Source organism: Gopherus flavomarginatus, chromosome 25 (assembly GCF_025201925.1).
Source record: "Gopherus flavomarginatus isolate rGopFla2 chromosome 25, rGopFla2.mat.asm, whole genome shotgun sequence".
Taxonomy (NCBI): Eukaryota; Metazoa; Chordata; order Testudines; family Testudinidae; genus Gopherus; species Gopherus flavomarginatus.
In genome coordinates this window covers 1,789,497-1,816,998 of record NC_066641.1, presented here as the reverse complement: position 1 = coordinate 1,816,998, position 27,502 = coordinate 1,789,497, and the positions used below count along the sequence as shown (strand labels likewise).

The 27,502-nt window shown below is 42.7% G+C and overlaps 1 protein-coding gene across 1 annotated transcript in view; it reads left to right on the top strand.

Annotated features, from left to right (window-relative positions):
* MYO1D (myosin ID) overlaps positions 1-27,502 on the top strand; it is a 336,246-nt gene that overhangs the window by 101,461 nt on the left and 207,283 nt on the right. The window contains exons 11-14 of the mRNA XM_050934906.1: positions 473-643; positions 11,290-11,360; positions 12,672-12,746; positions 20,461-20,593. Of these exons, the coding sequence (XP_050790863.1) occupies positions 473-643; positions 11,290-11,360; positions 12,672-12,746; positions 20,461-20,593 (450 nt within the window). The remainder of the gene's footprint in view (positions 1-472; positions 644-11,289; positions 11,361-12,671; positions 12,747-20,460; positions 20,594-27,502) is intronic.

Genomic DNA, 27,502 nt, shown 5'->3' with positions numbered 1-27,502 from the left:
CGTGTTACAAGTACACTTCTCTTAGAGTAGGAAGTCTGAATATATGATCTGCAGTACAGCATATTTTCAGATTGTCTGTTTGGGAAGCAGTAATTTTCATTGCAATTTCTATGTATATTTTATTTCCACTACCTCAGTGGTTCTCAAATTATGATCTGTGGAGTATCGGTGGACCACAGTATCGCATGTTTTGCAAAGCAAGCAGTGGGATATTTTGGGGACGTAGAGGCCTGGGAGAAAGAAATGCTCGAAGTGGTCTGTAGAATGAAACTGAGTGCTGCACCACTGCATAATGAGCCTAGTACTTCTCAGTTTAGTTTCTTTATTACAGTTATTAAAACTGTATTGCTCATAATTCTCCCTGTATGGTTACTGGTGCGTGTGTAAGTGTGGGTACTGTTTGTTAATGCACTTCCTTCTCACTCAGTAGTGAGAGAAGACCTGCAGATACCTGTTGTTTTGTGTTCTGCAGATTGATTATTTCAACAACCAGATCATTGTGGATCTGGTGGAACAGCAACACAAAGGGATCATTGCCATTCTGGATGATGCCTGCATGAATGTGGGAAAAGTCACCGATGAGATGTTCCTTGAGGCACTGAATAACAAACTGGGGAAACATGCTCATTTCTCCAGCAGAAAGGTAAACTGTTCATCTGTGTAATCAGAACCCACCTCTCTTCACATGCAGCACATGCTGTATCTTTCGAAATGAGATAAGGAAAAGGACTTACACAGTGACTTGAATAGAGGAAGGCCCTTTTCTAGAATAAAACTTACATGTCTGGTGCACATAGTATTTCTGTATTTATATGGCCAATCAAGTTCTCTAGTTTAGAATGAATGAATGTTATAATGATTTGTATCCAGAAGAGGGAGCTAAAGTATGATCAATGCAGTAGATTTTATTTCAAGGGAAAAACGGGAAAGCATGAACTTGTCTTGACATATGATGTCATTTATAACCAATGGGTGCACAGTTCCAGTTCATGTGACTCTTCCCTACTCAACCAGCTTTAATATGCTGTGGCAGTGAAAATAGCTCACATTTCTGCTTTATTACAGCTATGTAATCTTAACTTTCAATGGCTACAAAACGTGCTCATCTTAAAATGTACCCATAGTCCTCCAGACCTTTTGGTTTGCTTTGTTTTTGATATGACAGCCAGTTAAAAAGATTTTATCACTTGGTAGTATTTTAAAAATACGGGCTCTGGCCTGATAAATTTGAGAACCGCTCACAATAATGTCCTTTAATTTACTGGTGTCTTTTCATTGAGAATAGTATTTGAAATCTTTTCATTAGAATGCTGTCTTCACCACTGCACACCTTTGTATATAAGGTAGGGATATCATCATAGCATACTTGTATAAGAAATGTGCTAGAGACTGTCTCCAGAGACTCTGAATTCAAACAGTAGAAAGAGCTGGATCTGGCTTGTTTTAGTGAAGAATGGAAATGGAAGTAAAATAAAAAGATTTTCATTCAGCTATAGCTTATTCTTAAGCACCCTTCACTTGGAGTGTAACCTGTCAGCTAAACTGCCGTACACAATTTTTTGGTAAACAGCGAAGAATATTCTCACTGTCAGCACTAAGCTGTGGGATTGCTGTGCAGTTAAAGTAGGGGCATATGATATGAATACTTGAAATCTTATGAATTTACTCAGCGTATTGAAGTGTTATGTCTGTCATGCATAATTGAGGCTAGTGAATTTGGATGCAAATTCTTTTCTTTGTTGTTAATAATGCTTTTGAATGGTACCAGTCTCAGGGGCTTGGGGAATGAAGTCTTATATTTTCAGAACAGGTATAGCAAGGGCAGCAATAGTCCAGATTCCCAGTGCTACTCTGCCAATATACTTAAATCCAAGGGAAGATCATTCTCCATGACCTGTTTGTTCCTTGGTCTCTTCTCTGCTGAGACCACCAGCAAGTGGCTATGCATGGAGGTGAGAGCTTTGGGTATAATGTGCTGGTGTGAGGGGAAGTGAATTTTGACAATGAGTGAGGAACTGTAAATGAGAAAGCCGCAACAGACTGAACCACTGGCTTCAGGAGTTTCTTCTTTGTATAGGAAACATTCAACAGTATGATGTAGTGCCAATACCAGTATTCCTCAGAAGGGAGGAAATTCTATATTAGCACAGACTGCAAGAGAAAACAAGGGATACAAAAATAAATGAGCACCTCTGCATGTGTAGCCAGTTATACTAATTACTGATGGAAAAACAATCATATCAGATAGTGTAAATCAATAATAACTTGAAGGTTTTGACCCATAAAATCCTCAGCATCTTGTTTCTTCTTCTGACCTTTTGCACACCTGCAAACAACATTCTCCTCACTAATACCTAAAATATCTTGTTTACTGGCTCTTGCTTCCTCCAGTTACCACCCAATAAAAGTCTGAGTTGTTTCCTTTTTCATATTTTAAGTTACAAATAAAGACCTGGTTTCATTTTGCTTCCACCTTTTACTTGGCTTTGTGGACTTCTGTTAAAGTACTGTGGTGTCTGTCAGGTAAAGTCTTAGCATAATTACTGTGTAAATTAAAGATATTGAGGAAGATGTTCTTAAAGAGTTAAAATACATGTGCTGATATGCTCTGGGAATAGCTCCTGTTTTGCAGGTTCATGGTTAATTCTTCACGGTCCCCATCTATAGTATGTTGCACTCCACATCAGTGTGGATAAGCTCTAAGGGGCTGCTGTGCCCTAAATAGTCGTGTCCTAGTTTATGTACTGCATATCTAATCTATTGCTTTCTGCTTAGTTGTTCTGGTTATTCTGGTGAAACCTAGACAAACTAGAATAAATACAAGATTTACACTGTGGCAATAAATAGACAAGACAAATATATTATTGCTCACAACACCTGTGATGTAAGTAGCAAAGTATTATCACTGAGGAAGGGTTTGTCTTACATTCAGGTTTGTAATTGATTAATCTTGTGAGTGTAAGAGGGTCAGGTACTCCTAAATAAACTTTAAATGTTGAGAGCTTCTCAGAGGGCAGATGAAGTGACTCACTAATGGTCAAGGTGAGTTGGTGGCAGAAGTGCTATAACAACTTAGTACCATGCTCACTCTTTGACCATGGTGCCTTTTATTCATTTCAGTTGTGGTTTGTGTTTAGAACTAGCAAGGTTTAATATGCTCAGATGTAAACATTCCCTATTTACATCTATCAGCTAATATACTAAGGCAGTAAAACGTAAATACATACACATGCCATTAATACATTCAGGCATACTTCTGCCATGAATCACAGAATGCAGTGATTCTCAGCGCTAATATTAACAACACTTGACTATTGCCATAGTCCCGTAGCTGATTTGGGATGAAATTTACTCATTCCATAAATCCCACATAATCGGTGTTGCTCTTGAACTCATGCTCGTTAGAGTCTACATTGAGAAAACTAAAGCTAAGATTAGCATGTGAAACAATATTTTCAGCAAACTGGTTACATCAGAATGTGGTGGAGAGCTGTCCATTCCATAATCAACAGCACTGGCACTTTGCTATTCCTTTGCTGTATATGCCTATGCAGTGTGGGCATGATTCCCTCACACAAAGAAACGAGACCCTGTACTTAATGCCGGCCTGCTGCTATATTACAGGATATCTTAAGCCTACTCATGTGAACAGCCTGTACACCCTTGCAGGTATTGTTCCTCCGAATGTACATTGGGAAATTGCTAATAGAGTGCAGAAGGCAATGCTCGGATCCAAGACATCCGCTATATGATATAGCACTGACGCTGAGTTGACTGAAGTCACAACAAAGTTTTCTTGCCACTATTAAACCCCTAACATTGTTGCCCAAACAGATAAGGTTTCAGTTATGGCAAATGAGTAGAGAATGACCCTGTAGCCTTTGTGCTCCGGCTCCCATCAGTGGAGCACCTGCCACCCAATGCAGATCAGCCCTGGAGTATATGGCACTGTAGTCTGCCAGTCTAGAGATGCAGTGATAGTGGGGCTATGTTACTGGCCCCAATACCTGTGACTGTGGCAGAAACACTCAAAATATGATGAAGCATCTCCTTCAGTGCCAACTCCTTGACCATGAATGCTCTTCCAGTGAGCTGGCAGAGTGCAATGATCAGGCAATTGCATGTGCATGGGTGTGGCAGAAAAAAGTATGAGGACACAAGAAGAAGATCCCATAGTTAACCAGCTGAGCAGTTTATGGTGCTACCACAACTGTGCCAGTTCAAGGCTGTGATCTTCACATAGCTGATGTGTTTAGTTTCCCAGGAGGATGGGTGCCGTTTGACATCTGTCAAACCATGAAGTAGCATTAGCGCTACTTGTCTGAGGGTATGTCTACATTACAAAATTATGTTGGCCTAAGTTATGTTGACATACAGCCACCGCAGTAATTAAATCGCTTTTGCACATCTACACTACTCTTCTTGTGTTGGAGGTGCGCATCCTCACCAGGAGCTCTTGCACCGATTGAACTGTCAGCGTGGGGTATTGTGCAACGACTTCTGAAAGGCAGCAACAATCAATGTCAGCAACAAGTGTCTGTGCTGAAAGTGCATCGACCTAAGCGCTACATCTCTCATGGAAGTGGATTTAACTCAGCATAGGGGGTGAGTTTCATCAGCACGAGCGATGTTTTAGTGTAGACATTACAGAGTTAAGTCAGCGTAAGCTCATAGACTTTAAGGTCAGAAGGGACCATTATGATCATCTAGTCCAGGGGTAGGCAACCTATGGCACGTGTGCTGAAGGCGGCACGCGAGCTGATTTTCAGTGGCACTCACACTGCCCAGGTCCTGGCCACCGGTCTGGGGAGATCTGCATTTTAATTTAATTTTAAATGAAGCTTCTTAAACATTTTAAAAACCTTATTTACTTTATACAACAATAGTTTAGTTAGACTTATAGAAAGAGACCTTCTAAAAATATTAAAATATATTACCGGCATGCGAAACCATAAATTAGAGTGAATAAATGAAGACTCGGCACACCAATTCTGAAAGATTGCTGACCCTTGATCTAGTCTGACCTCCTGCACAATGCAGGCCACAGAATCTCACCCACCTACTCCTGTAAGAACCCCCTAACCTATGTCTGAGTTATTGAAGTCCTCAAATTGTGGTTTGAAGACCTCAAGCTGCAGAGAATCCTCCAGCAAGTGACCTGTGTCCCATTCTGCAAAGGAAGGCGAAAAACCTCCAGGGCCTCTGCCAATCTGCCCTGGAGGAAAATTCCCTCCCAGTGCCAAATATGGCGATCAGTTAAACCCTGAGCATGTGGGCAAGGCTCACCAGCCAGCACCCAGGAAAGAATTCTCTGTAGTAACTCCGATCCCACCCCATCTAACATCCCATCGCAGACCACTGGGCATACTTACTTGCTGATAATCAAAGATCAGTTGCCAAATTAATTGCTAGAATTAGGCTATCCCATCATACCATCCCCTCCATAAACTTATTAAGCTTAGTCTTGAAGCCAGATATGTCTTTTGTCCCCATTACTCCCCTTGGAAGGCTGTTCCAGAACTTCACTCCTCTAATGGTTAGAAACCTTCATCTAATTTCAAGTCTAAACTTCCTAGTGTCCAGTTTATATCCATTTGTTCTTGTGTCCACATTGGTATTAAGCTTAAATAATTCCTCTCCCTCCCTAATATTTATCCATCTGATATATTTATAAAGAGCAGTCATATCCCCCCTCAACCTTCTTTTGGTTAGGCTAAACCAGCCAAGCTCTTTGAGTCTTCTTTCATAAGACAGGTCTTCCATTCCTCGGATCATCCTAGTAGCCCATCTCTGAACCTGTTGCAGTTTGAATTCATCCTTCTTAAACATGGGAGCCCAGAACTACACACAGTATTCCAGATGAGGTCTTGCCAGTGTCTTGTATAATGGTACTAACACCTCCTTATTTTTGCTGGAAATACCTCGCTTGATGCATCCTAAAATCGCATTAGCGTTTTTAATGGCCATATCACATTGGCGGCTCATAGTCATCCTGTGATCAACCAATACTCCAAGGTCCTTCTGCTCCTCTGTTACTTCCAGCTGATGTGTCCCCAATTTATAACTAAAATTCTTATTACTCCCTAAATGCATGACCTTGCACTTTTCACTATTAAATTTCATCCTATTACTATTACTCCAGTTTACAAGATCATCCAGATCTTCCTGTAGGATATCCTGGTCCTTCTCTGTGTTAGCAATACCTCCCAGCTTTGTGTCATCCGCAAACTTTTATTAGCACATTCCCATTTTTTGTGCCAAGGTCAGTAATATAAAGATTTAAATAAGATTGCTTCAAAACTGATTCTTGAGGAAGTCCATTAGTAACCTCCTTCCAGCCTGACAGTTCACCTTTCAGTACGACCCGTTGTAATCTCCCCTTTAACCAGTTCTTTATCCACCTTTCAGTTTTCATATTGATCCCCATCTTTTCCAATTTAACTAATACCCCATGTGGAACAGTGTCAAATGCCTTACTGAAATCAAGGTAAATTAGATCCACTGCGTTTCCTTTGTCTAAAAAATCTATAACCTCATCTGCTCCAACTCCTCAGACAGAGACCAACACCTACAAAATCTTCACGAAGCATTCTCAAAATTACGATACCCACACGAGGAAATAAGGAAACAGATCAACAGAGCCAGATGTGTACCCAGAAGCCTCCTACTGCAAGACAAGCCCAGGAAAGAAACCAACAGAACTCCACTGGCCATCACATATAGTCCCTAACTAAAACCCCTCCAACGCATCATTAGGGATCTACAACCCATCCTGGACAATGATCCCTCACTTTCACAGACCTTAGGTGGCAGGCCAGTCCTCGCCCACAGACAACCCGCCAACCTGAAGCGTATTCTCACCAGTAACTACACACCGCACCATAGTAACTCTAACTCAGGAACCAGTACATGCAACAAACCTCGATGCCAACTCTGCTCATATATCTAAACCAGCAGCACCATCACAGGACCTAACCAGGTCAGCCTCACCATCACCGGTTCATTCACCTGCACGTTCACCAATGTAATATACGCCATCATATGCCAGCAATGCCCCTCTGCTATGAACATCGGCCAAACTGGACAGTCCCTACGTAGAAGGATAAATGGACACAAATCAGATATTAGGAATGGCAATATACAAAAACTTGTAGGAGAACACTTCAGTCTCCCTGGACATATAATAGCAAATTTAAAGGTAGCCATCCTGCAGCAAAAAAACTTCAGGACCAGACTTCAAAGAGAAACTGCTGAGCTTCAGTTCATCTGCAAATTTGACACCATCAGCTCAGGATTAAATAAAGACTGTGAATGGCTTGCCAACTACAAAAGCAGTTTTTCCTCCCTTGGTATTCACACCTCAACTGCTAGAAGAGGGCCTTATCCTCCCTAATTGAACTAACCTCGTTATCTCCAGCCTGCTTCTTGCTTGCATATATATATATATATATATATATATATATACCTGCCCCTGAAAATTTCCACTACATGCATCTGATGAAGTGGATATTCACCCACGAAAGCTCATGCTCCAGTACGTCTGTTAGTCTATAAGGTGCCACAGGACTCTTTGCTGCTTTTACAGATCCAGACTAATATGGCTACCCCTCTGATACGAAAAAATCTGTTACCTTCTCAAAGAAGGAGATCAGGTTGGTTTGCATCAACCTAACTCTGTAGTGTAGACTAGGTGTGAGAGAGGTAGCAGTTTATTTTTGAACTTGATATGTATTTTGAAGGCCAAATAGCCAGCAAAAAAGGATAAGACATGAACTGAATGTGGTTTGAAAAAGAAGGAAACTTCTTTTCTGCAATCACAGAATCATGGAATCTCAAGGTTGGAAGGGACCTTAGGAGGTCATCTAGTCCAACCCCCTGCTCAAAGCAGGACCAATCCCCTGCTCAAAGCAGGACCAATCCCCAAGTAAATCATCCCAGCCAGGGCTTTGTCAAACCTGACCTTATAAGTTTTTAAGAGAGGAGATTATACCACCTCCCTTGGTAACCCATTCCAGTGCCTCACCATCCTCCTAGTGAAAGTTTTTCCAAATATCCAACCTAAACCTCCCCCATTGCAACTTGAGACCATTACTCCTTGTTCTGTCATCTGCTACCACTGAGAACAGTCTAGATCCATCCTCTTTAGAATCCCCTTTCAAGTAGTTGAAAGCCGCTATCAAATCCCCCCCTCATTCTTCCTTTCTGCAGACTAAGCAATCCCAGTTTCCTTAGCCTCTCCTCATAAGTCATGTGTTCCAGCCCCCTAATAATTTTTGTTGCCCTCCACTGGACTCTTTCCAATTTTTCCACATCCTTCTTGTAGTGTGGGGCCCAAAACTGGACACAGTACTCCAGATGAGGTCACACCAATGCCGAATAGAGGGGAGTGATCACGTCCCTCGATCTGCTGGCAATGCCCCTATTTATACAGCCCAAACTGCACGGTGCGGCCAGAGGAACGAGGCGGGGGGCATGGCTGGAGAAGCTGGGGGGGCACGACTGGAGGAGCGTGGTGGGCGGCAGCATGGCCGCGGCGCGCCCAGAGGAGCCAAGGGAGGTGGTGGCATGGCCGGAGGAGCCAAGGGAGGGCACAGCATGGCGCGGCCGGAGAAGCCAAGGGAGCGCATGGCCGGAGGAGTTGGGGGGGAAGCATGGCCGCGGCACACCCGGAGGAGCATGGCCGGAGGAGCGGGGCAGGGGCACAATTTTATATTCTTGCTTCGGGCGCAAAAATTGCTAGTTACGGCTCTGCCCTTCAGTGTTGATGCTTGATGCCTCTGCCTCTCCCACTCATTAGTGGGAGCCTAGGGGCAGGTGAGCGTAGAGATGTTTGAAACCTTCTTGGCAACAAGAGCACACTGTCAACTTGTATCCAGCTTCTCGTCCACTGTAACTCCTAGGTCCTTTTCTGCAAAACTGCTTCCTAGCCATTCGGTCCCTAGTCTGTAGCAGTGCATGGGATTTTTCTGTCCTAAGTGCAGTGTTGAACTTCATCAGATTTTTTTTGTCCCAATCCTCTAATTTGTCTGGGTCCCTCTGTATCCTATCCCTACTCTCTAGTGTATCTACCACTCCTCCCAGTTTAGTGTCCTCTACAAAGTTGCTGAGGGTGCAATCCATGCCATTCTCCAGATCATTAATGAAGATACTGAACAAAACTGGCCCCAGGACCAACCCTTGGGGCACTCTCCTTGATACCAGCTGCCAACTAGACATAATGCCACTGATCACTGCCCACTGAGCCCGATGATCTAGCCAGCTTTCTGTACACCTTATAGTCCATTTATCCAGCCCATACTACTTTAACTTGCCAGCAAGAATACTGTGGGAGACCATATCAAGAGCTTTGCGCAAGTCAAGGAATAACACATCCACTGCCTTCCCCTCATCCACAGAGCCAGGTATCTTCTCCTAGAAGGCAATTAGGTTAGTCAGGCATGACTTGCCCTTTGTGAATCCATGCTGACTGTTCCTGATCACTTTCCTCTCCTCCAAGTGCTTCAGAATTGATTCCTTGAGGATCTGCTCCATGATTTTTCCAGGGATTGAGGTGATGCTGACTGGCCTGTAGTTCCCCGGATCCTCCTCCTTCCCTTTTTTAAAGATGGGCACTACATTAGCCTTTTTTAGTCATCTGGGACCTCCCCCAATCACCATGAGTTTTCAAAGATAATGGCTAATCTTTGCAATTACATCTGTCAACTCCTTTAGCACCCTCGTATGCAGCACCTCTGGCCCCATGGATTTGTGCTCGTCCAGCTTTTCTGAATAGTCCTGAACCACTTCTTTCTCCATAAAAGGCTGGTCACCTCCTCCCCATACTGTGAAATCCTGTACTGTCAGTCATTTCTCAGGTTTTCTTGGCCAGACTTGGCTTTCTACATATTTCTGCTGGCAAGCGCTATTAGATTGACAGGATGCAAAAAGCCAGGCTAGTGCTTCATAAAGAAATAGGGAGAAAAGATATGAAACCAAGTAAGAGTTTGAGCTGGACCTTATTAGGCCTTTCCGTGAGAGATTGAACAAAACTGCCAAAAGAACACCCTTAAAAATGAAGCCAGTGCACCATCTTAAAACATGTAGTCAGATTGGATTATCCTTCATGTGTGCAGCATGGCTACTGGATGGTCCCGCCTTGTGGTCTTGTGCTTGTAACTAATGTGCGGGCACTTCCATTTCTTTGCTAGTTCCAACTTTTTTAGGAAAACTCGGCTAAAACTATTTGCATGTTCTTTTAAATGCTAGTGACTCCTGTGTTGTGGGCTGTTTGTATATTTTCTTTGCAGCACAACAGTCTAACAGCATATTAAGAGCATTCTGTGGCAACAGGGATAGAGCAATAGCTTTGGCCGCTATTGAGCATCGTGAGGTTAATCACTGACTAGCAGAGCTGTGAAAGTTCTAGCTTGTGTGTTTATTGGCTGTCAGTTATTGCTGGGACCTCATCCTCAAGGGAAACCTGCACAACACTTTCAAAAGATGAGCCTGAGACATAACTTTGCTAGACACTGAAAATCCTGGACTGAATAGGCACTGGGTTTATGACTTATTGCAATTATCTATAACCCACTAACAATCCCCCCCAGTTACTTTTTTTCTCCCCTCCCTTCCTTTTAACCTGTGACTGAAGGGGTGTTAATGGGCCACTTCACCTTGAACAGTCCCATTAAATGTGTGTTAATAGCTTATGCTAAACAATCTGTTCCACCTTGTACTTAGCTGTGATGTTCTGAGTGTGTTTTCCAGACCTGAAGAAGTGCTCTGTGTAAGCTTGAAAGCTAGTCTCTTTCACCGACAGAAGTTAGTCCAATAAAAGATATTACATCACCCACCTTCTCTCTAAATATTGGGGGAACAGATTGACTGATGCTTTGTAAATACCTTACACTTCATTCAGTCATCTTGAGTTAGTGATACCATGTTATGTTGATTTGGAGGTGATTATGATGCCATGAAGGAATAAATAGGAGCAGATGGGGGAACACAAGGCAAAGCAGTTCTGTTTCCATGCACATATTCTTATTAATAAAAAAAGGAACAGTTTTTGGAGGCGTCAGTGACTATTTAATTGAAAAAAAAATCTGGATCTTGAACATGTTTTATTTTTATGTCCCTGTGTTTTATTTATCAAAAAAACCCTGGATAAAGTACATGATGATTTGTCTGTAGAAAATAGAATAGTTTTACAATTCCAGTTTGTTGTAATACAAGGTGAAATCTAAAAGCTGCTGTGCCCTGAAATTTGTGGAATTTCAATGCTTACACTTAGTGCCTTGTGATTTATTTTAGGTTTGTGCGACAGACAAGATCCTGGAGTTTGATAGAGACTTTCGGATTAAGCACTACGCAGGAGATGTTATGTGAGTGTTTCCTTTGTGTATTAGAAGGTGCACCTTCTATTTGTTCTTGTCCAGCTTTAACCTACATTGTCTTCTTGTTTGTATGTGATAAATTCAACAGATTTAAAATAAAATTCAGTGTCACACTTGTTCTTGCTACATGGTATACTGTCTTCTTGGAAGTTAGTGAATATGGAGGGTGGAGGAAGAAAAATGAAGTGTCCCAAGAGAAGCTTAGGTCTTGTCTACACATGAAAGTTGTGCTGACCTAAGAAATCTGATCAGTGCCATATCAATTTAGATTAAATGGATAAAGAATAAAATTAAGATTAATTTAATTAAAATAGGGCACCCTTAAACTGAAACAAGAGTGTTCACACAAGGAGCGTGCATCAATCTAACTAAATCTCCTTTAAGGGTTTTTCTAGACTTAATATTTTTTACCAAAGTAGCTATTTTGGAATAATTATTTTTGGATGTGGATTAAATTAAATTGGACAAAGGCACTCTTATTCCAGAATAAGAGTGGTGACATGGAAAGTTACTCCAGAATAGCTATTCTGGCATATTTCTTGGTGTAGACACACCCTAAAAGAATCATTAAATCAGTCCAACTTTCTTTTATAGCCAGTACCTGAAGCATGTTAATGGTGGAACAATTGGGGACTTTTTATGAAGGTGACAAATCCAGGCTTTATGGAGTCCATTAAGTGAAGGTGGATTTCTTGTGGAGTCTCTGTTGAATATAGCGTTATTGATAGATACAGCTGACAGGGGTTGGTCCTGCTTTGAGCAGAGGGTTGGAGTAGATGACCTCCTTAGGTTTCTCCCAACCCTAAGCGTCTATAATTCTGAAACAGCCAAATTTCTCTGGTAGCTTAGGGAAAAAGAACAAGGTGATACCTCTGTGATTGAAACTTTTGCACTGCTAGTGACTGAGAGCTTGCAAATCTAAGAGGACAGAAGTGAATTGTGAAAGCACCTGCAGACAGTACTAGAGCCCACAGTTTGTTTGCTTGAAATAATTCTTATTGTTTCTCATCTGTAGATTTAAAAGTGGATTCTCAAATTAGGGAAGCATTATTCCCATTTTAAAGAAGGAGAAACTTAGGCACATAAAAGAAGTGATTTTACCCAAAAGGTTATACAGCAAGTTAATGGCAGATCTGCAAATGAGCTTGTCCCTTGTCTCCCAGTCCCATCCATTGACCACATTTCTTCCCTTGTATGTGATTCCATGTTGGTGCACTTAGGCTTTTTCTAACAAATACCCAGAAGCTGGCCGTAGTGATATTTGACCTCTGTGCAACTGACTATTTTTCTCTTTCATAGATATTCAGTCACAGGATTTATTGACAAAAACAAGGACACTTTATTCCAAGACTTCAAACGCCTAATGTATAACAGGTAAGAACAAAGGTTTGATCAGCAAACTTGTTTTGTATGCTATTTTATATTATGCCAAAATATTTTGTTGTAGTCTAGTTCATAGATTTTTAAGACTAGAAGAACATTTATGATCATCTAGTATGACATCATGAATACCCAGGCTAGAGAATTTCACTTAGTAACTTCTGCATAAAGCCCATAATTTTTGGATGAGCTAGAACGTAACTTTTCTAGGCTGACTGCCAATCATGATTTAAAGGTTTCAAGTGGTTGAAAATCCACCAGATTGCCAGGTAAACTGTTTCAATGGTTAATTACCCTCACTATAAACAAATTGCACCTCATTTCTAGTCTGAATTTGTCTAATTTCAGCAACTAACCGTTAGATCTTCTTATAGACTCATAGACTCTAGGACTGGAAGGGACCTCGAGAGGTCATCGAGTCCAGTCCCCTGCCCTCATGGCAGGACCAAATACTGTCTAGACCATCCCTAATAGACATTTATCTAACCTGCTCTTAAATATCTCCAGAGATGGAGATTCCACAACTTCCCTGGGCAAATCTATTCCAGTGTTTAACTACCCTGACAGTTAAGAACTTTTTCCTAATGTCCAACCTAAATCTCCCTTGCTGCAGTTTAAGCCCATTGCTTCTTGTTCTATCATTGGAGGCTAAGGTGAACAAGTTTTCTCCCTCCTCCTGATGACACCCTTTTAGATACCTGAAAACTGCTATCATGTCCCCTCTCAGTCTTCTCTTTTCCAAACTAAACAAACCCAATTCTTTCAGCCTTCCTTCATATGTCATGTTCTCAAGACCTTTAATCATTCTTGTTGCTCTTCTCTGGACCCTCTCCAATTTCTCCACATCTTTCTTGAAATGCAGTGCCCAGAACTGGACACAATACTCCAGCTGAGGCCTGACCAGTGCAGAGTAAAGCGGAAGAACGACTTCTCGTGTCTTGTTTACAACACACCTGTTAATGCATCCCAGAATCACGTTTGCTTTTTTTTTTGCAACAGTATCACACACTGTTGACTAATATTAAGCTTGTGGTCCACTATGACCCCTAGATCTCTTTCTGCCATACTGTTTCCTAGACAGTCTCTTCCCATTCTGTATGTGTGAAACTGATTGTTCCTTCCTAAGTGGAGCACTTTGCATTTATCTTTATTGAACTTCATCCGGTTTACCTCAGACCATTTCTCCAATTTGTCCAGATCATTTTGAATTTTGACCCTGTCCTCCAAAGCAGTTGCAATCCCTTCCAGTTTGGTATCGTCTGCAAACTTAATAAGCGTACTTTCTATGCCAACATCTAAATCGTTGATGAAGATATTGAACAGAGCCGGTCCCAAAACAGATCCCCGCGGAACCCCACTCGTTATACCTTTCCAGCAGGATTGGGAGCCATTAATAACTACTCTCTGAGTACGGTTATCCAGCCAGTTATGCACCCACCTTATAGTAGCCCCATCTAAATTGTACTTGCCTAGTTTATCTATAAGAATATCATGTGAGACTGTATCAAATGCCTTACTAAAGTCTAGGTATATCACATCCACCGCTTCTCCCTTATCCACAAGGCTCGTTATCCTATCAAAGAATGCTATCGGATTAGTTTGACACGATTTGTTCTTTACAAATCCATGCTGGCTGTTCCCTATCACCTTACCACCTTCCAAGTGTTTGCAGATGATTTCTTTAATTACTTGCTCCATTATCTTCCCTGGCACAGAAGTTAAACTAACTCATCTGTAGTTTCCTGGGTTGTTTTTATTTCCCTTTTTATAGATGGGCACTATATTTGCCCTTTTCCAGTCTTCTGGAATCTCCCCCGTCTCCCATGATTTCCCAAAGATAATAGCTAGAGGCTCAGATACCTCCTCTATTAACTCCTTGAGTATTCTAGGATGCATTTCATCAGGCCCTGGTGACTTGCAGGCATCTAACTTTTCTAAGTGATTTTTTACTTTCTCTTTTTTTATTTTATCTTCTAAACCTACCCTCTTCCCGTAAGCATTCACTATATTAGACATTCCTTAAGACTTCTCAGTGAAGACCGAAATAAAGAAGTCATTAAGCATCTCTGCCATTTCCAAGTTTCCCGTTACTGTTTCCCCCTCCTTACTGAGCAGTGGGCCTACCCTGTCCTTGGTCTTCCTCTTGCTTCTAATGTATTGATAAAAAGTCTTCTTGTTTCCCTTTATTCCCATAGCTAGTTTGAACTCATTTTGTGCCTTTGCCTTTCTAATCTTGCCCTTGCATTCCTGTGTTATTTGCCTATATTCATCCTTTGTAATCTGACCTAGTTTCCATTTTTTATATGACGCCTTTTTATTTTGTAGGTCACGCAAGATCTCGTGGTTAAGCCAAGGTGGTCTTTTGCCACATTTTCTGTCTTTCCTAACCATCGGAATAGCTTGCTTTTGGGCCCTTAATAGTGTCCCTTTGAAAAACTGCCAACTCTCCTCAGTTGTTTTTCCCCTCAGTCTTGATTCCCATGGGACCTTACCTATCAGCTCTCTGAGCTTACCAAAATCTGCCTTCCTGAAATCCATTGTCTCTATTTTGCTGTACTCCCTTCTACCCTTCCTTAGAATTGCAAACTCTATGATTTCATGATCACTTTCACCCAAGCTTCCTTCTACTTTCAAATTCTCAACGAGTTCCTCCCTATTTGTTAAAATCAAGTCTAGAACAACTTCCCCCCTAGTAGCTTTTTCAACTTTCTGAAATAAAAAGTTGTCTGCAATGCAGTCCAGGACTTATTGGATAGTCTGTGCCCCGCGGTGTTATTTTCCCAACATATATCTGGATAGTTGAAGTCCCCCTATCACCACTAAATCTTGGGCTTTGGATGATTTTGCCTATGTCTGTTGAATTAAGGAGCCCTTTACAGTAGGAAATCTTTCCCTCATGTAGACCCCGATCAAATTACCTCTTGACCATCTCTTGGATGAACTGTCTATATTGAGTTTCTTTAGTGTCTTGCTGTAAGGCAGGTTTTCTAGACCTCACATCATTCTTGTAACTCTTTTCTGATCCCTTTCCAATTTGTGAGCCTCCATTTTGAAGCATGGGCACCAACAGAGTATGCTAGTAATGATCTCGCTAATGTTTTCTACAGCAGTAATAGCTCCTCCTTACTGTCAGTATCCCCTCTGCCTATACATCAAAGGATCACATTAGCTACCTCAACTGCCATGCTACAGTAGGAGTTCATGTTCAGTTGATTATCCACCATGATTCTAAGCCCCTTCGAGTTGCTGCTTTCCAGGATCCAGTCCCCCAGCCCATCTATTCTGTTGTATTAAAATGCATTCTTGAACCCAACTTACCAGGCAATCCAGGTTACTCTGTACAGCGGACACGTTCTCATCCTTTATCATTTCTCCAGTATATATGTCCTTTGCTAACATGCCAGAAATGATTTAGTATTTTCTTTTGAATCACTGATAAATATTGAATAGCATTTAGCCAAAAACAGACCCTGGTGGGACTCTACTGGAAGCAGCCCCATTGATGAAGGATTCCACATTTATAATTTTTCTGGCATCTGCCAGTTAGTTTTATTTAATTAAATATGCTTCATTGATTCTGTATAATGTCAGTTTTTAATCAGAATGTCATATATATGTCAACACAGTTACCTTAGTCAGCCAAGCTTGTAATCTTATCCAACCATGATACCAAGTTAGTTTCACAAGACCTGTTTTCCATAAAACCATGTTGATGTGCATCAGTTATGCTGCTGTTCTTTACTGAGTGCATCCCATATCATTTGCCTTCCGGTGATTTTGCCCGTAGTCAAAGTCAGGCTAACCAACCTGTGGTTACCTGGGTCATCCCATTTGCCTGTTTTAAATACTGATACATTAGCTTTTTTTACAGTCCCCTGCAACTTCCTCAATATTCCAAGATTTGTCAAATAACAAAAGTTGCTCAGAGAGCTCGTCTGCCAATTTCTTAAAGATGTGTGGAACAATATTGTTAAACATAGAGATGAACATAATCTGTTGAGGAAGAATCAACATGGTTTTAGTAAAGGGAAATCATGCCTCATCAATCTACTAGAATTCTTTGAGGGGGTCAACAAGCATGTGGACCAAGGGGATCCAGTGGATATAGTGTACTTAGATTTTCAGAAAGCCTTTGACAAGGTCCCTCACCAAAGGCTCTTTTACAAAGTAAGCTGCCACAGGATAAGACGGAAGGTTCTCTCATGGATCGGTAACTGGTTAAAAGATAGGAAACAAAGGGTAGGAATAAATGGTCAGTTTTCAGAATGGAGAGAGGTAAATAGTAATGTCCCCCAGGGGTCTGTTCTGGGACCAGTCCTATTCAATATATTTATAAATGATCTGGAAAAATGGGTGGTAAACAGTGAGGTGGCAAAATTTGCAGATGATGCAAAATTACTAAAGATAGTTAAGACCCAGGCAGACTGTGAAGAACTACAAAAAGATCTCTCAAAACTGAGTGACTGGGCAACAAAATGGCAGATGGAATTTAATTCATATAAAATGATGAGGTCTAAATTAACTATTACCACTCAAGAAAGAGATCTTGGAGTCATTGTGGATAGATCTCTGAAAACATCCACTCAGTGCACAGCTGCAGTCAAAAAAGCGAACAGAATGCTGGGAATAATTAAGAAAGGGATAAATAATAGGACAGAAAATATCATATTGCATCTATATAAATCCGTGGTATGCCCACATCTTGAATACTCTGTGCTGATGTGGTCGCCCCATTTCGAAAAAGATATATTGGAGTTTGAAAAGGTTCAGAAAAGGGCAACAAAAATGAGTAAGGGTATGGAACGGCTTCTGTATAAAGAGAGATTAATAAGACTGGGACTTTTCGGTTTGGAAAAGAGACAGGTAAAGGGAGATATGATTGAGGTCGATATAGTCATGACTGGTGTAGAGAAAGTAGATAAGGAAGTGTTGTTTACTACTTCTCATAACACAAGAACTAGAGGTCACCAATGAAATTAATAGGCAGCAGGTTTAAAACAAACACAAGGAAGTATTTCTTCACACAACGCACAGTCAACCTGTGGAACTCCTTGCCAGAGGATGTTGTGAAGGCCAAGACCATGATGAGGTTCAAAAAAGAACTAAATAAATTCATGGAGGATTGGTCCATTAGTGGCAATTAACCAGGATGCGTAGGAATCTTGTCCCTAGCCTCTGTTTGCCAGAAGCTGGGAATGAGCGACAAGGGATGGATCACTTGATGATTACCTGTTCTGTTCATTCCCTCTGGGGCACCTGGCGTTGTCCACTGTTGGAAGACAGGTTACTGGGCTAGATGGACCTTTGATCTGACCCAATAGGGCCATACTTATGTTCTAAGTTATCAGGTCTTGCAGATTTAAAATATTTAATTTTCGTAGATGCTATAAATAAATTATAAATTTATGGAGATATCCTATCTCCTGGAACTGGAAGGGACCTTTGAAAGGTCATTGAGTCCAGCCCCCTGCCTTCACTAGCAGGACCAAGTACTGATTTTTGCCCCAGATCCCTAAGTGGCCCCCTCAAGGATTTAACTCACAATCCTGGGTTTAGCAGGTCAATGCTCAGACCACTGAGCTAGTCCACCCGGTTTTAACACCCTGCCTATTTATTGTTAGAATAGAAAGCATTTCATTATCACTGTAAGACGTGACTCCACCTTCTAGCTTCGTTCCAAACACAGGACAGAAATATTAATGAGCACTTCTGTTTTTTCTACCTCATTATTAACAACTGTATCGTTCTTATCTAATAATGGACCTATACTGCTGCTTGGATTTTTTTTGTTCCTGATTTTTTAAATATAATTTCTTACTGTCCTTGGCCCTACTAGCCACAGATTTTTTTTCATTGGTACGTTTCCTTCCTTTATTAATATGCATTTTATAATTAATTATTTATAGTCATTGCTCTCAGCTTCTCCTTTTCTGATTTTATGAGTATTTTAATAGGATTTTTTAACTGAAGAAGCCTTTCATGTCTGGAATTGGGTGTTTTCAGCACCTAAGTCAGCAGTTGTCTAAGAATACTTTATTTTTGCTCAACTATTTTTTTTTCTACCCACAGTTTTTCTTGTTTTCAAGTTCTGAGAGATTGGCCCTTTTTATAGTGTCAAATATACATCACTGGTTTGGGCTGTATTCTGTTGGCACATGAATATAACCAATCATTCCATATAAGCAACAACTGATTTTTACTTAATCTTTATCCATCAGAAAGAGGTTATAATATAGATGGGTGTAATACTACTTGTGCTAGAAAATTATCTATAATTCTTAAAAACTCCTTTACTAATGGCAGCATGAGACCTGCAGCATGTGTCCCTCTGACTGAAATCCCTCAGGATAATGCTGCTTTTCTTTCTACACGTTATAGATGTATATTTTAAGGAATTGTTCATCCTGTTCTCTGTCCTATTCATCTATTATAGACCCCAGACCAATACTCCATGTTGTGACTTATGAGTTGATACTGTACATTGATTCATAAGCATTCTAGGTCTCTCATTTCTGAAGTGTCTTTCTCTGAAGATAAGGGCTTCCCTTTTCTGCCCACTCTGTTCTTCACAAATAGGTTGTATACACTGATTTTTAACTTACTGATCATGTGACTCCTCTGACATTTCAGTAATACCAATTATGTCAATTTTTTCCCATAAACAAGCATTTCTAATTTCTCATAACATCAATATATGGGCGGTTAAAGAATTGTTTTCTATTTGCGTCCCTTAGCTTCTTGATTCTTTATATTCATGATACCTTGAGTATGACGTGTTTATATTTGTAATAGTTACTCTTTAATAGCTTCTCCTTTTGTTGCTAGTTTAATACCCAGCCAACTAGTCAAGCTAATCTGTCACCAGGAGTGTTGCTTCTCCTGCTGGAGTGGAGGCTTTCCAAACTGAACAACTTCATCTCCCCAAAGAAGGGGGCCCAATGTTCCACGAACCCAAACTCTCTACTTTATTCCACTTACGCAGCAACAGTTTACATCCATTATCTTCTGTTTATCTTGTCTTCCTTATGAGGCAGAAAATCTCTCTCCACGACAACCACCTGTACTTTCCTCTCCCACAGCTCCCTTCTGTAGTGCCCCCAGTGGATCGGCTATGGATCAGTCTTATTAAAGGCATGAATTAAACTGTGACTTTCTTTGTACCCTATATTTCTGATTGAGTAATGTAGGTTAAAGTTTAAAATTGGTTTGGATTGGTTTTGGCTTTATTTTTAATAAAAGTATCACTTGTGCAGGATATATTAGTTTGGAATAAAATACTATGCATCTTAAAGGGAGGGATGGATTATGTGGTGTTTCATATTAATTTCTTAGGCTACTGATCTTAATTGTGGGCCCTCTTTTATGCACATATTTATGCTGGGCTAGACTAATGACTATTAAGAGGAAATCTCTCAAAACCACTTTCCGTTCTACCATTATCTAGCTAGGAGAATGTGTGCTTGCCATACTACCAGTGTATTCAGTAATAACCTTGTACCATAAATTAATTAACTAGTAAACAGTAGAGTTTTGTAGCACCAAACTGATATATTGGCTTAGCCAATCTGTCAGAAGAACTGGGATCGCCATCAGTCTCTGACAGAGAAATTGTCTAATTTAGAGCACGGTAAAATTAGTTACTGCCACTGACACCTTGTTCGAATCTTCATATGTAAACAAACTGCTTCCTCTAACTCTGGCCTTGTAGCTCCAATCCTGTGTTGAAGATGATGTGGCCTGAAGGAAAATTGAGTATCACAGAAGTGACCAAGCGACCCTTGACTGCTGCTACCCTTTTTAAGAACTCCATGATTGCACTAGTAGACAACCTGGCATCTAAGGTAATGATCTAACTGTCTCAAAATCAGTTCTGATTGTGGATTATAGAGATGTGCATTCTTTCTGGAATGTGTCTATGCACTTCCTGGTTTAGAGTTCCAAGTTTATCTGCCGTTATTTTTGCCTCCAGTTGCAGTCCCGTTATTGAGGACACCAGTCATAAGTAGTTCTTATTAAACTACGCAAATACTCCTTCCCTCTAGCAAAGCTCTTGAAGTTTGTGGAGTGTGATGCTGAGACGTAGCCTCTTTTTTAAATTTCTTTCAATACAAGGCGTGACTTGTGTGGAAGCAAAGTGGGAAAAGGGGAGGTGATTCTTACTCAAGGCCGGCTCCAGCGTTTTTGCTGCCTCAAACAGCAAAAAGAAAAAAAGCTATGATCGGCCTCGATTCTTCTATGGCAATTTGGCAGCAGGTCCTTCCCTCCGAGAGGAACCCGCCACCAAAGAGCCGGACGTGCTGCCCCCTTACAGGGGCCGTCCCAGGCATCTGCTTGCTGCATTGTTGCCTGGAGCCGGCCCAGTTATTACATGAAATGTAGTTGGATTGAAAAATGCAGCCCTAGGTAGAGACATTTAGGGCTAGTGGCGGAAGTCAGAATGAGGACACTGCAGTGCAGCACACTTGAGCAGCAGGATAATGTTGAGTTGTGTGGTTAAGAGAGCATTTAGAATTTATAGGTGTCTGGCAATTACTGATACCAGATTTACAGTCTATTGATAGGAATAGTGAAGGGTGGCTGTTCTCAAATAAGGGGACACGTGACCTTGGAAGCTGCTAAAATATATTAACACACTTAGAATAATGGAAGATGGAGTCTAACTTTTAGGTTATCCTTTGAAATCCATCCCAAGTCAAAATTCATTAGCTTTTGAAGGCTAAAGTTTGGTGCCCAGAATTGGACACGGTACTCAGCCGAGGCCTCACCAATACTGTATAGAGCAGTTACCTCCTGTGTCTTATGTACAACACTCCTGTTAATACACCCCAGAATAGTACCCTTTTTCTCAACTGCATCACATGGTTCACTCATATTCAATTTATGATCCACTGTAACCCCAAGATCCTTTTCAGCAGTACTTCTGAGTATCTTGTTATTCCCATTTTGTAGTTACGCATTTGACTTTTCCTTCCTAAGTGAAGTACTTTGCACTTTATTGAATTTCATCTTGTTGCATTCATACCAATTCTCTAATTTTGTCAAGGTTGTTTTGAATTCTAATCCTGTCCTCCAAAGTGCTTACAATCCCTCCCAGCTTGTTGGCTGCAAATTTTATAAGCACACTCTCCACTGCATTATCGAGGTCATTAATACAAATATTGAATAGTACTGGACCCAGAACTGCCCTCCATGGGACACCACTAGATACCCTTTCCTGGTTTGACAGTGAAACATTGATAACTACTCTTTGAGTGTGGATTTTCAACTAGCTATAATTTATAGTAATGTCATCAGACCACATTTCACTTGTTTGAGAATGTTGTGGGCCTTACTAAGATGAGGTTTGCAAACCTTTCATTTTATTCCTACTAAGATCATGTTAGGCTAGTTTTTAGGAGTGTCTCTGTGGCTTTATTAGCCTTTGAAACACATGATAGCCCCACTCCCCACCAATAAAAATGATTAGTTACACAACTAGAATGCAACAATTAAAATACAATTCCTTAACAAGTCAGTTTGAGAACTGTGTAAAGTACCTATGGGTCTGACTCTCAGGAACCTATTAACAGTCCAAATTGCTGCTGCAAGAGTTCATTCCATCACTCTAGGCCTTCCTCATTATGGAAAAGGCTGGTCATAAAACTTAGCAGGGTCAAGATAGTCTTTGCTCCATGTTGCACAGCAAGCAGCCCTCCTGGGACTGACTAATGGTTTTCAGTTGTATCGCCTACTTGGATTTATTTGCTGCACTATATTTCAGATTAAAATTTTTTTTTTGGCTTCTCTATTTACCTTTGTTTGGTGAAGACTTAAACTGGAAGAATTACAGAATACAATACCATATCTAAGTGCTGTTGTACTATACCTTCATTAAATATTCAAGAGTCTTTGTTCTAGACCTTTCTTTTTAAACAGCTTTGGATTCTATATTATACCTGTCTTGTACAAGCATTAACCTTGTTTGTTTGCTAGGAGTAGCCTGTGTACTTTTATTAGTCCCAAGCGGATTTGTATGGAAAGCTTTGCATAGATTTAACTGAGTCATCTAAGGACTTGTCCCCACAATGGGATAATATGCTCTCCAGGGGTGTGATTTCTAAACACAGGACATGTTTAGTCTTGAGAAAATGTTAAGCACTGTTATAGAAGATGGTGATCAATTGTTCTGCATGCTCCCTGGAGGTAGGACAAGAAGTACTGCAGTGGACTCAATTTGTAGCAAGGAATACTTAGGCTAGGTATTAGGAAACCCCTTCTAACTATTATAAGGGTAGTTAAGCTCTGGAATAGACTTCTAAGGGAAGTTGTGGAATTGTCGTCACTGGAGGTTTTTAAGAATAGGTTGGACAAACAGCTGTCAGGGATGGTCTAGTTCTTCTTTGAGTGCTTGCTCATGTCTATTCCATTGTAGGTGTGCGCACACCCACGTGCACGGCTGTCGGAGACTTTTGCCTTAGCGGTACCCGTAGGGCCGGTTGTGGCGCCCTCTGGAGTGCTGCACTCATGATGCGGTGTATCAGGCGTCGCCAGCCTTGCACCTTCTCAGTTCGTTCTTACCGCCCATGGTGGTCAGTCAGAGCACCTATGTTCCTTGCTTTGCAAGCGGTCAGCGGTTTCTCGTCTAGCTTACTCTTGTGCTTTACCTGTAAAGTTTAACCGTTATTAGTTCTTACGTACCCGTTAAGTGTTAGTTAAAGTCCCAGTGGGGACTTTGCCCCCGGCGGGGCATGCCCTGGTTTCTGGGTTTCAAGCCCTGCTCTTCATGTAACAGGCCTATGCCTGTTAGTGACCCTCAGGAGAGTTTTCTACAGTGCCTCGGGGAAACCCATATAAAGGAATGCTATTGCATCTGCCAAAACTTTTGTCTGTGGATGCAAAGAGAATGGCTCTCCTGATGCAGGCTGTCCTGTGCCCTGCTTCGGAGCCGGCTCAGGTTAGATATTTGGCTGTGTATGTGTGTTCTCCCTGTGTGCTGCCCCAGCTCTGCAGCAGACCCCCGAGCAAACCGCCCAATGACCACAAGATCCGTTAAGGTACGAAGGTGCCAGGCTCGGTTTATGTCGGCAAAGCACGGTAATAGCACCTTGCAGGCTCTACGAGGATACTAGGACGTGTATGCCCATGACAATGGACATAGCTCAGTGAATGGCAGGACTTGTCATTTCCCTCCTCGGCTGGACAAAGATACTCCCTGTGAGATGCATCTTTATACCCTGATACAAAAAAGTTAGTATTGCCTCTTACATAGTTATACTTGAGGAATGTTTTTGTACCATCCTTGATCTCAGGATATGTATGCGTCAGTATTCTGTGACTAGCGCTTCTTAGGAATGTGTATGTTTGCAATATCAGCCCTGTTCTTGCCAGATTCTGTGAACAGGTCCTGTCTCAAGCCAGATCTCTGATACAAGGGCTTATGTCTGATTCTCTTCCTACTACAGCGGTGCTGCCCATAGCGCACCTCCAGCACCGGGATCCTCCTGGCACTGATCCCTGTCGCTGGTGCCAAAGAAAAAGACCAAGAAAGTGGCACTGAACAAGCCTGACCAAGGGGCTCTGGGCAAAGGACCCTGCTCGGGCCTTACACCTACTCTGGACCCGCTAAAGGACTTGGCCTTGGGGAGTTGTCCCTCCCTCCTCCCCCAAAGGGACCTTCCACTGACTCCGGGGAGCGGTAAAGGGCCTAGGCCAATGGTGCAGTCGACCCCCTCCAAGGACCCGGTGCCTGCAGAGCTGAGAGCGCCTCTGCCACAGCTGACACTGCGTGCAGCTATGGAATTAGCTAAGGCTCCCCGCAAGGACAAGCCCCCCGGCAAGGCCTCGCACAAAACAGGCGAGTGCCTCCGGAGCCAGGACAGAGCCCTAAGTCGCTATGTTCTTGGTCTCTGCATCAACCCAGGTCTCCGACTCGCGACTACAAGTCATAGGCACTGCACTTCTGATCCCTATCGTGGCGCCGAAGCTCGCCAAGGCGTCATCAATCTTCCTGGCACCAGTCTTTGTTGTGCCTTTGGTCCCTGTTGCCAAGACCTCAAGGGCGTTCCCCCACGTGGCACTGCTCCCCCTACCCCTGGCACTGGTTGGACCATTCCTGGCACTAGTCTCCAGCAGTGATGGTGAGCCGACATTCAAACCTCCACAGCCCTGCCCTAGTCTCTGGAGGGTGATGACTTCTCAGGATCGGAGGCACAATTCAACCTCTCTCAGGCAACGTAATTGGGCTCTGGAGGGTGTATCTGCGGCATCAGTGCCAAGCTGGCAGCAGAGCCAGTGGCCAACCTCATGGTCTTATTGGCATGCATGGGGTGTTCCCGTCATGCTGGTGTCCCACTCCCTCCAGCCCTCAGTTGCAGAGTCAGACAGTCTTGTTCAAGGTGAAGCAAGACAGAGCAACAGTCATCCTCCTGGCCCTAGCATGACCTCGGCAGCCCTCGTTCGCCAGACTCATGAGTCTTTCATCAGGCACTTCGTTGCAGCTGCCTGTTTGGCTGGATCTGCGGTCCCAGAACCACGGGAATCTGCTGCATCCAAACCTGGCGCTGCACTTGACAGCCTGGTTTCTGCATGGCTGAGCAGGGAAGAATGGCAGTGCTCTGCTCGTGTCCAGCAGGTCCTGCTGGGCAGCAGGAAACCCTCCTACGTGGCTAAGTGAAAGCTGTTCACGTGTTGGGCCTTGGATCTCCGCATCTGGGTGGAAGAGCCCCCCGCAGGACATCCTGGCCTATTTGCTGCACCTTAAGCTTCAGGGCCTGTCACTGTCCTTTGTCAGGGTGAAACTGGCAGCCATTTCAGCTTTCCATCCTCTGTTTCATGGTAAGTCGGTCTTCGCTCATCTCATGAAGTTCCTGAAAGGTCTGGAACACCGTTACCCGCATGTCTGGGACCCAGTCCCTGCTTGGGACCTGAAGCTTGTGTTGTCCAGGCTCACGGGGCCCCCCTCTGCGCCCCTGGCTTCCTGCACCCTTCTGCTCCTCTCCTGGGGGGGTCTCCTTTTTGGTTGCTATAACTGCAGCCCTTAGGGTGTCCGAGATCAGGGCACTCACGTTAGAGCTGCCTTACACGATCTTCTATGAGGACAAAGTCCAGCTGCATCCACACCCGGTTTTTCTGTCCAAGGTCATCTCCCAGTTCCATACTGTCAGGAAATGTACCTGCTGGTCTTCTGCCTGAAGCCTCATACTATGGATGAGGAATGCAGGCTGCATATTCTGAATGTCTGGTGAGCACTGGCCTTCTACACAGAGGATGAAGACGTTCTGTAAGTCTACACAACTGTTTGTTGCTGTTGTGAACTGGATGAAGGGTTGCCCAGTGTCTACCCAGAGAATCTTGTCCTGGATCACGCCATTCATCTGCTATTGCTATGAGCTGGCGAAGGTGACCCCGCCAGTGATTGTGATGGCTCACTTGACTAGGGCGCAGGTGTCATCAGCGGCCTTTCTCACTCAGGTGCCGATCCAGGAAATTTGTCGTGCCGCAACTTGGTCGTCGGTCCATATGTTTTTGCTTGCACTACGCACTGATCCAGCAGGCTCACACTGATGCTGGTTTCGGCAGAGCAGTACTTCAATCTGCAAGACTGAGAACTCGGAGCCCACCTCTGAGGATTCTGCTTGTGAGTTACTTACAATGGAACTGACATGAGCAAGCACTGGAAGAAGAAAAAACATTTACCTAGCTTTTGTAACTATTGTTCTTCGAGATGTGTAGCTCATGTCCATTCCATTACCCACTCTACTACCCCTGCGTCAGAGTTGTTGGCAAGAAGGAACCGAGATGCGCAGGGCCAGTGGCATTTTATGTACTGCTCCATGAGTGTGGCACAGCCAGCCCTATGGGTACCACTAAAGCAAAAGTCTCCAGTCACGCATGTGGGCACACACACACATAGAATGAAATGGACATGAGCAACACATCTTGAAGAACAACAGTTACAAAAGGTAGGTAACTGTTTTACTTGGTCCTGCCTCAGTGCAGGAGGCTGGACTTGATGACTTCTTGGGGTGTTAAAAATCAGGTCCTGCATCAGAGCCAGTCTTCTGGCATCCTAATGAGTGCAGCTGGCCTGTAATAGGCTGCCTGATTGGCTTCCGCACCAGATTGGTTGGAAAAGTCAGCAGACTGGCTGTTCAGCCTAGCAATAGAAGCAGGTCAGCAGCTGCTGAAAGCATTTCTGATGGCTTCTGCATGTTCCCTGCCCTGGCCCCTCACTCTAGGTAAGCCAGTCCCAACCCTCGACTTGGATTCCTTACTTCTGACTCTGGTTCTGTGACCCTTGGTTCTGGCAGCTGGTCTCTGATTCTGGCTCTGAGGCATGACTCCCCATGTCTTGGTCACTGATATGAGGACCTTTCGAGCCCTACAGTTTTATGATTCTATGAAACTGGGGCTCTGCAAGTGCAGAAGGGACATGTCTCTTGATTCAGGGTTTCAGACAAGGTGATCATTGAGCACAGTAACACCTCGGTTGATAACATAAATCTTACCAAATTTTCTGCTGCTGCTGAATAGTCGGATTATTGTTGGTCACAAGATATGGTCATATGAGACCATTACTTTGATCTGAATACGGAATGTATTCTGTGCAGTAATACACTGGCTAGAGCTCTCTAACCTTAGAGATACTTGAACGTGGTTCATATACTGGTGGTGCATAGGATTCAGCTCCAGCCAGAGGAACTGCCACTAGAGGCTGGCAGGACCAGTTCTGATCTGGGGAAAGTCAATTCTGTGAGCCATTGACTTAAATC